The 10929-nt window shown below is 51.1% G+C and overlaps 1 protein-coding gene across 2 annotated transcripts; it reads right to left on the minus strand.

Annotated features, from left to right (window-relative positions):
- Positions 1–329: 329 nt before the first annotated feature.
- gpsm1a (G protein signaling modulator 1a) lies at positions 330–10929 on the minus strand. Of its 2 annotated transcripts, none has more exons than XM_080467255.1 (5): positions 10908–10929; positions 9692–9811; positions 5173–5481; positions 4708–4905; positions 330–753 (listed from the first exon to the last, which is right to left on the minus strand). In XM_080467255.1, the coding sequence occupies exons 3-5, from the start codon at positions 5440–5442 to the stop codon at positions 610–612; spliced, it is 612 nt and encodes a 203-aa protein (XP_080323381.1). In that variant the 5' UTR covers positions 5443–5481; positions 9692–9811; positions 10908–10929; the 3' UTR covers positions 330–609. The 2 variants fall into 2 exon arrangements, with proteins under 2 accessions (XP_080323381.1, XP_080323380.1); XM_080467254.1 differs by having other exon boundaries at positions 330–761.

Genomic DNA, 10929 nt, shown 5'->3' on the forward strand with positions numbered 1-10929 from the left:
ATGACGTCGTCGACCCTGGTAGAAAATGGCGGGGAAAAGATATTTAAACAGTAAATGTACTGATACAGTATTATTATCCCACCGTGAGAGCAGCGCCGAAGTACTTTACACATCACACACACACACATACACTCACACACACACACACACATCACACACATACACTCACACACATTACACACACACACATACACTCACACACACACACACACATCACACACATACACTCACACACATCACACACACACACACACACACATACACACACACACACACACACACACACATACACACACACACACACACACACACACAGGGTCTTTTTTATTCTGAATTCAGATTTTTATTGACAAAACAAAGTTACAGTTACATTAGAACCAGGTTTAGGACCAGAACCAGGTTTAGGACCAGAACCAGGTTTAGGCCGGATCAGTATTTGAACCCATGACCTCAGAGGTCCAGTTCTGCTCTCAATCCAAATCCTCATTCAGGTCCAGGTGGTTCAGGAGGTCCTGGCTCAGTCCATGTCAGTGTGAGGCCTTCATCAGTGATGAAGACGAAGCAGCTGCCTCCTGGTCCTCCTGGTCCTCCTGGTCCTCCTGGTCCTCCTCAGGGTCTCTGGGCAGCATGGACACCCTCTGCTCGTCCATCCTCCTGGACTGGAGTCTCTGGACCAGACTGAGGAAGTCCTCCTGACCCTCCTGACCAGGGACGGCCTGGCGGTCTGGAAGGGGGCACCTCTGGTCCTCCATCCTGCGGGACTGAAACACATCAGACTGGTTCTGATCACATTGATCAAGCTGGTTCTCAGCAGAACAGCTCGTCTTCTCAAGGGCAAAATAAGAAGTCGTCCCTTTAAGCCACTGTGACGTTCTACACAGTGACTCTGTCTTCATGAAGACGGGTCGAGCTTCCAGAACCCATGAACCAGAACCCAAACATTCATTCAAGACTTTAGATTGTCTGAGAACCAAATCTTCAGGATGGATCTTTAAAATCTACAGTTTAGGATTTATAGGAACCTCTTTAGCAACCCAGCCTCCCAAAGAGCCAATACCTGAGGACACGCCCACATTCTATACCTGAGGACACGCCCACATTCTAGACCTGAGGACACGCCCACATTCTAGCCCTGAGGACACGCCCACATTCTATACCTGAGGACACGCCCACATTATATAGCTAATGACACGCCCACATCCCCATACCTGAGGACACGCCCACATTCTAGACCTGAGGACACGCCCACATCATATGCCTGAGGACACGCCCACATTATATACCTGATGACACACCCACATTCTATACCTGAGGACACGCCCATATTCCCCCATACCTGAGGACACGCCCACATTCCATACCCGAGGACACGCCCACATTTAAGGCATAAGTCCCCTTGTGACTTTCTCTGGTCTCTAGAATCTCAGAGTTGAAGAGCTGCAGCCTGACCGTAGTGAAGTACTGCCTAGTTATAGTAATACCTATGTGTACTGCAGTAATTTGGAGTTTGGTGGGCAGGTTGGCTTTGAGCCCAGGTGAAACTCGACTCCTCCCTTCACACACATTTTGCTTCCCACATTTGCAGAATATTGTTTGAGGACTGAAGTATTGACCCCCGTCCTTCAAGTAGTTTGTAGTAACGTCTCCCCCCGTCCTTCAAGTAGTTTGTAGTAACGTCTCCCCCGTCCTTCAAGTAGTTTGTAGTAACGTCTCCCCCCGTCCTTCAAGTGGTTTGTAGTAACGTCTCCTCCCGTCCTTCAAGTGGTTTGTAGTAACGTCTCCTCCCGTCCTTCAAGTAGTTTGTAGTAACGTCTCCTCCCGTCCTTCAAGTGGTTTGTAGTAACGTCTCCTCCCGTCCTTGTCTTCATTAGATTAGATTGTTTCGCTGTTTGGACAAAATGAAACTCCCAACCTGAAGATATTTGTACACATGTGTTGTAGAAATACCATATTTGTGTTAAAGTTCCTCCACTGAGAGAAGCCCCTCCCCCGTGTAGAGGTCAGACACCTCTGGGTAATCCAGATTAGGAACCTGGCTGCTCTGCTCTGATTGGTCCAGAGTCATTGTTCCTCCTCCTCCAGGTAATCAGGAGCCCTTTGCCAGATCAACGGAGTATTTTTCTTCTTTGTTTGAAGACTTTCTGCTGTCCAATGAGTACATGGAGAAGTTTACAGTCAGTGTGCCCCCTGCTGGAGGCTGGCTGGTAGTAAAGTCCCACATTGCTGCCCTGATGGGGGCTCCACCCCCTCATCAACCACCACCTTAATCTGGGGCGCTTGTTGTTCCAGATGATGCTGGAAAAGGTTCTATTTAGCACTTTGAAAAAAGAGGGTGGTGGTGAAGGTGGAACTGATTGGAAACCGAAGAATTTCCCCCGGATGTTGGTCCTGTAGGTCCTGTTGGTCCTGTTGGTCCTGTTGGTCCTGTTGGTCCTGTAGGTCCTGTTGGTCCTGTTGGTCCTGTTGGTCCTGTTGGTCCTTTAGGTCCTGTTGGTCCTGTTGGTCCTGTAGGTCCTGTTGGTCCTGTAGGTCCTGTTGGTCCTGTTGGTCCTGTAGGTCCTGTTGGTCCTGTTGGTCCTGTTGGTCCTGTTGGTCCTGTAGGTCCTGTTGGTCCTGTTGGTCCTGTAGGTCCTGTTGGTCCTGTTGGTCCTGTTGGTCCATGTTCTGTCCTCATGGTTCTCATGGTTCTTCACACATGGAGGACAAGGAGGAGGAATGAGATCATTTGTTGTCAATAGTCTGGACCAGATGTCACTCAAGTCTCAACAATACTGGGTGGAGGAACAATGTGTGGGTGGTGTAGAACCAGACGGTGTTCCTGGATTAAGATTAAATTTGAAGCTATAATTTACAATGATTATGTCCTAAAGATTATTCATCCCTGGACAATTTGCATATTAATTGTAAAGTTGTCAGTTTGTTTGTTCGTGTCGAATCAACAACTTCGACTCTATAAGGAACCATTTCAGTGTCTGGGTCTGAGGAACCGGGTCCCCCTGGTCCCGCGGGTACCCCGGTCCTCCTGGTCCCCCTGTTCCCCCGGTCCCCCTGGTCCTCCTGGTCCCCCGGGTACCCCGGTCCCCCTGTTCCCCCTGGTCCCCCTGTTCCCCCTGTTCCCCCGGTCCCCCTGTTCCCCCGGGTACCCCGGTCCTCCTGGTCCCCCGGGTACCCCGGTCCCCCTGTTCCCCCTGGTCCCCCGGTCCCCCTGGTCCTCAGTCCCGCTGGTCTTATTATGTTGTGGTGCGATGATTAAAGAAGGAAATGACCCCAGAACCAGAGGAACTCTGTGGACGTGACGGGACTCCTGCAGGAGGACACCCCCGTCCAACTGGACCATGTGGTACTTTTAATAAAAGGTCAATAATCCAGAGGATACAGACGCCTCTACAACAGACTGGGGACCATGTGACCTCCTGCAGGAACCTGGAGATGAACCCACTCCTCCGTCTGGTGGGTTATGAGACACAAAGGTCCAGACCAGGAGGAGATCTGGTCCTGGACCAGGAGGAGATCTGGAGGTCTGCTTTCCTCAGTATTAGTTTTGACTGAGGAACCAAGTAGTGAAGTAGGAGGAACAAGAAGGTTCCTGGAATGAGAACAATGCCATGTCCACGTCTCAGACAGAAGAACAGACCTAAAGACAGAGACGTGCTGGATGAAGAACTGTGGACATGTAGAACATAGAACATCTGAAGTTGATTTAAAAGAAAAGAAAAGGTGTGAAGCAGTAATTAAATACGGTGTGAGAGTTAAACATGTTTATTTAATCTGAAATGTTCTGATACCCAGAACCCAGTCCAAATGACCTAGAACAGAATCTATGTCCTTTTTTCTCCATGGTTCATGAGCTGGACTGTTCTACCTGATATTAGTCCCACTGAAAGGTGGAACATCTGAAGTCACCGACTGACTGACTGACTGACTGACTGATCAACTGACCAACTGACCGACCGACTGACTGACTGACTGACTGACTGACTGACTGACTGACTGACTGACTGACCAACTGACCGACTGACTGACTGACTGACTGACTGACTGACTGACTGAGTGACCAACTGACCAACTGACTGACTGACTGACTGACTGACTGACTGACTGACCAACTGACCGACTGACTGACTGACTGACTGATCAACTGACCCACTGACCGACTGACTGACTGACTGACTGACTGACTGACCAACTGACCGACTGACTGACTGACTGACTGATCAACTGACCCACTGACCGACTGACTGACCAACTGACCGACTGACTGATTGACTGACTGACTGACTGATCAACTGACCGACTGATCAACTGACTGACTGACTGACTGACTGACTGACTGACCGACTGACCGACTGACCGACTGACTGACTGACTGACTGACCGACTGACTGACCAACTGACTGACCGACTGACTGACTGACTGACTGACCGACTGACTGACCAACTGACTGACCGACTGACTGACTGATCAACTGACTGACCAACTGACTGACCGACTGACTGACTGATCAACTGACTGACTGACCGACTGACTGACTGACTGACTGACCGACTGACTGACTGATCAACTGACTGACCGACTGACCGACTGACCGACCGACCGACCGACCGACTTACGTTCCAGTCTAGAGACGTGGTTCTATTGACTGCAGGTTCCTCTGAACCTGGTCCTGCAGGTCGTAGACTAAGCGTCTGTTAAACTTTCAACATTACCTGAAACTGGATCAGCATGTAGTACAAGTCCAGACCAGGGACCAGGACCTGGTCTGGACCGCAGGCCCCACAGAGCGAGTCCGGTCCAGGATCCGGCAGCAGGCTGAGACTAGCCCTCTGGTCCTCCAGTCTCTGACCCTGGTACTGCAGGACCAGGTCTAACAGGGCCTCTGGCTCCTCCTGCTGGTGGATGCTGCGCTGCAGTCAGAGCAGAGACCTGGTCAAGACCTGGTTCTAGATCTCTTCGAGACCAGTTCCACACCTGGTTCTTGATCTAGTTCTAGACCTGTTCTAGATCTGGTCAAGACCTGGTTCTAAATCTGTTCTAGACCAGTTCTAGACCTGGTTCTGGACCTGCTCTACATCTAGTTCTATATCTTTATTAGATCTGGTCAAGACCTAGTTCTAGACCTGATAAAGACTTGGTCCGGACCTCAGATCAGAGACACGTGTCAGGGGGCTTACCTTGGTTCTTGACACTCTGATCCTGGACCCGAGGCTCAGATCTTGGGGACGAACTGACCCAGACCTGCCTGCAGGACCAGGGTCTGCTGCTGGACTCACCAGGCCCCTGGCGGTCCTGATGGTTCTGAGGGGGGCGCTGGCTGCTGGAATGGGACTGTGGTGTGGTAGTCTTGGTCCTGGCCCTGGTCTTGTTGGGTCCACACTGCCGTTCTGGTGACCTGGTTTAGGTCCAGAGTCTTCAGTTGAGCCAGAGCCAGCAGGGGCCGCCATGAGGACTGTGGGAGGAGCTTCAATCGTGAGGGGCGTGTCCTGTGGAGATGGAGGAGGGGCGTTAGCAGTGAGGGGCGGGGCTTGGTTTTGTGGGACGGGCTCTGATGGGGGAGGACCTGAGGAGGAGGAGGGGGTTACACACACACACACACACACACACACACACACACACACACACACACACACACACACACACACACACACACACACACACACACACAGTGTCGTCCCTCTGCCCGGCAGCAGGTTAACATCCAGTGTGTCCCCATGCTGACGTCTTCCACCACCCAGTAGGTGAACACCCTCCACCGCTCCACTGCAGAGAGCAGTGAGAACATGAAGAACCTCCACCGCTCCACTGCAGAGAGCAGTGAGAACATGAAGAACCTCCACCACCCTGTACCTTCAACACGCCATCAGAGCGCCACCTGGTGGAATTAATGCACCGAAGCACCTGAAGCACCACTGCATGCTGAGTGGGACAGAAAACCTGCAGTGGATTCCAGGCTGATCAACATCTCTCACATCAGGATGGAACTTTCTGATGGGTACTACTGAGACCTGGTACTACTGAGACCTGGTACTACTGAGTCCTGGTACTACTGAGACCTGGTACTACTGAGTCCTGGTACTACTGAGTCCTGGTACTACTGAGACCTGGTACTACTGAGATGTGATACTACTGAGACCTAGTACTACTGAGTCCTGGTACTACTGAGACCTGGTACTACTGAGATGTGATACTACTGAGACCTGGTACTACTGAGATGTGATACTACTGAGACCTGGTACTACTGAGTCCTGGTACTACTGAGTCCTGGTACTACTGAGACCTGGTACTACTGAGACGTGATACTACTGAGACGTGATACTACTGAGACCTGGTACTACTGAGACCTGGTACTACTGAGACCTGGTACTACTGAGTCCTGGTACTACTGAGTCCTGGTACTACTGAGACCTGGTACTACTGAGATGTGATACTACTGAGACCTAGTACTACTGAGTCCTGGTACTACTGAGACCTGGTACTACTGAGATGTGATACTACTGAGACCTGGTACTACTGAGATGTGATACTACTGAGACCTGGTACTACTGAGTCCTGGTACTACTGAGTCCTGGTACTACTGAGACCTGGTACTACTGAGACGTGATACTACTGAGACGTGATACTACTGAGACCTGGTACTACTGAGACCTGGTACTACTGAGATGTGATACTACTGAGACCTAGTACTACTGAGTCCTGGTACTACTGAGTCCTGGTACTACTGAGTCCTGCTACTACTGAGACCTGGTACTACTGAGATGTGATACTACTGAGACCTAGTACTACTGAGTCCTGGTACTACTGAGTCCTGGTACTACTGAGACCTGGTACTACTGAGACGTGATACTACTGAGACCTGGTACTACTGAGATGTGATACTACTGAGACCTGGTACTACTGAGTCCTGGTACGACTGAGACCTGGTACTACTGAGACGTGATACTACTGAGACCTGGTACTACTGAGACCTGGTACTACTGAGTCCTGGTACTACTGAGACCTGGTACTACTGAGACGTGATACTACTGAGACCTGGTACTACTGAGACGTGATACTACTGAGACCTGGTACTACTGAGACCTGGTACTACTGAGACGTGATACTACTGAGACCTGGTACTACTGAGTTACTGTTGAGAAAAATCTTAGAATTTCCCTTCCTAAGATCAAAGTACTTCACAAAGTATCTTCAGCCCTCGGAGCTCCTGAGGTGGAAAAACTGTTAAAGGACTTTTAAGAACCAGATAAGATGGTGGAAAGACCGAGAGAACCGAGAGACGTTCTCCGTTTGTTTATCAAGAACCATTTCATGAGACGACAGGAAGAATGTTTGTGGTCGACATCATCAGGGAGGAGCAACGTAGTAACACCCTGTGACACCTGTCTCCAGGTGATACCTGTCTCCAGGTGATACCTGTCTCCAGGTGACACCTGTCTCCAGGTGATACCTGTCTCCAGGTGACACCTGTCTCCAGGTGAGCAGCAGTACACTGTGACACCTGTCTCCAGGTGATACCTGTCTCCAGGTGACACCTGTCTCCAGGTGAGCAGCAGTACACTGTGATACCTGTCTCCAGGTGATACCTGTCTCCAGGTGATACCTGTCTCCAGGTGACACCTGTCTCCAGGTGAGCAGCAGTACACTGTGATACCTGTCTCCAGGTGATACCTGTCTCCAGGTGAGCAGCAGTACACTGTGATACCTGTCTCCAGGTGATACCTGTCTCCAGGTGATACCTGTCTCCAGGTGAGCAGCAGTACACTGTGATACCTGTCTCCAGGTGATACCTGTCTCCAGGTGATACCTGTCTCCAGGTGAGCAGCAGTACACTGTGATACCTGAGTTTCATCATCATGATATAAATAATTCTCATGATTCCACATTTTAATATTTGAAGGGTAAATTTCCTCTCCATTCATCACGAGGAGCACAGAGGCTCTTTCCTGTCTTCCTGTCTCTACCAACCAATCAGCTTTCAGCATCATGGTTGACTCCTCCTCCTCACGGAGATCAAAGTTGCTGTCAACTCCTGGATCAGAGTTGCTCTTAGAACCTTCCTCAGTCACTCTGTAGCTGAGATTCCTGGTTGTTAGGCTGAGACACTGAGACTCTGAGACACTGAGAGACACTGAGGCTCTGAGACACTGAGAGACACTGAGACTCTGAGACACTGAGAGACACTGAGGCTCTGAGACTCAGACACTCAGACTCTGAGAGACACTAAGACTCTGAGACACTGAGAGACTGAGACTCTGAGACACTGAGAGACACTGAGAGACACTGAGGCTCTGAGAGACACTAAGATTCTGAGACACTGAGACTCTGAGACTCAGACACTGAGACTCTGAGACACTGAGACTCTGAGACACTGAGAGACTGAGACTCTGAGACACTGAGAGACACTGAGAGACACTGAGGCTCTGAGAGACACTAAGATTCTGAGACACTGAGACTCTGAGACTCAGACACTGAGACTCTGAGACACTGAGACTCTGAGACACTGAGACACTGAGACTCTGAGACACAGAGAGACACTGAGACACTGAGAGACTCTGAGAGACACTGAGACTGAGACTCTGAGACACTGAGAGACTGAGACTCTGGGAGACACTGAGACTCTGAGACTCTGAGAGACTGAGACACTGAGAGACTGAGACTCTGAGACACTGAGAGACACTGAGACTCTGAGACACTCAGACTCTGAGAGACTGAGACACTCAGACTCTGAGAGACACTGAGACTCTGAGACACTGAGAGACTGAGACACTGAGACACTGAGACTCTGAGACACTGAGAGACACTGAGACTCTGAGAGACTGAGACACTGAGACTGAGAGACACTGAGACTCTGAGACACTGAGAGACACTGAGACACTGAGACTCTGAGAGACTGAGACACTGAGACACTGAGAGACACTGAGAGACTGAGACACTGAGAGACTGAGACTCTGAGAGACACTGAGACTCTGAGAGACTGAGACTCTGAGAGACACTGAGAGACTGAGACACTCAGACTCTGAGAGACACTGAGGCTCTGAGACACTCAGAGACTCGGACACTATGAGACACTGAGAGACTGAGACTCTGAGACTCTGAGACACTGACAGACACAGAGACTCGGACACTCTGAGACACTGAGACTCTGAGCGACACTGAGACTCTGAGACACTGAGAGACACTGAGGCTCTGAGACACTGAGACTCTGAGAGACTGAGACTCTGAGAGACACTGAGACTCTGAGACTCTGAGACATTGAGACTCTGAGACACAGAGACTCTGAGACATTGAGACACTGAGACTCTGAGAGACACTGAGGCTCTGAGACACTCAGACTCTGAGACTCTGAGAGACACAGAGACTCGGACACTCTGAGACACTGAGACTCTGAGAGACTCTGAGACATTGAGACTCTGAGACACAGAGACTCTGAGAGACACTGAGGCTCTGAGACACTGAGACTCTGAGAGACTCTGAGACATTGAGACTCTGAGACACAGAGACTCTGAGAGACACTGAGACACTCAGACTCTGAGACACTGAGACAGTGAGACTCAGAGACAGTGAGACTCCGAGACTTCTGGACTGCAAAGTTAGTCCAGGATGAAGGTCTGAGTTCTACTGGAACATCTTCAACAGCCCAGATTCTACAATCAATCATCTCTTGACCCTCCTGGACACTCTGAGCAGGTTCCTCACCTTCTTTAAATCCAAGATGGACGCCAGTCACACTCATGTCTCCAGTGATCCAGCTCCGGGGTGGTCCTGCTCACGGTCCTCAGTCCTCCACCTCTCCACCGCTTCCTGGAGTCTCACAGTCTGAAGAAGAAGAGAAGAAACCTTCTGTCCTCCCAGAAGTCATGGACAATCACAGACCTCCTCCAACCACAGACCTCCTCCAACCACAGACCTCCTCCAACCACAGACCTCCTCCAACCACAGACCTCCTCCAACCACAGACCACCTCCAACCACAGACCTCCTCCAACCACAGACCACCTCCAATCACAGACCTCCTCCAACCACAGACCTCCTCCAACCACAGACCACCACCTCCAACCACAGACCACCTCCAACCACAGACCTCCTCCAACCACAGACCACCTCCAACCACAGACCACCACCTCCAACCACAGACCACCTCCAACCACAGACCACCACCTCCAACCACAGACCTCCTCCAACCACAGACCACCTCCAATCACAGACCACCTCCAACCACAGACCACCTCCAACCACAGACCACCACCTCCAACCACAGACCTCCTCCAACCACAGACCACCACCTCCAACCACAGACCACCTCCAACCACAGACCACCACCTCCAACCACAGACCACCTCCAACCACAGACCACCTCCAACCACAGACCACCACCTCCAACCACAGACCTCCTCCAACCACAGACCACCTCCAACCACAGACCTCCTCCAACCACAGACCACCTCCAACCACAGACCACCTCCAACCACAGACCTCCTCCAACCACAGACCACCTCCAACCACAGACCACCACCTCCAACCACAGACCTCCTCCAACCACAGACCACCACCTCCAACCACAGACCACCTCCAACCACAGACCACCACCTCCAACCACAGACCACCTCCAACCACAGACCACCTCCAACCACAGACCACCACCTCCAACCACAGACCTCCTCCAACCACAGACCACCACCTCCAACCACAGACCACCTCCAACCACAGACCTCCTCCAACCACAGACCACCTCCAACCACAGACCTCCTCCAACCACAGACCACCTCCAACCACAGACCTCCTCCAACCACAGACCACCTCCAACCACAGACCACCTCCAACCACAGACCACCTCCAATCACAGACCACCTCCAACCACAGACCACCTCCAATCACAGACCATCACAGTTAGTTTGTAGTTAGACAAAGTTCACCTCTCTCTGTCTGTTCTTTCGT

Source organism: Lipophrys pholis (genome assembly GCF_963383615.2).
Source record: "Lipophrys pholis genome assembly, chromosome: 7".
Taxonomy (NCBI): Eukaryota; Metazoa; Chordata; class Actinopteri; order Blenniiformes; family Blenniidae; genus Lipophrys; species Lipophrys pholis.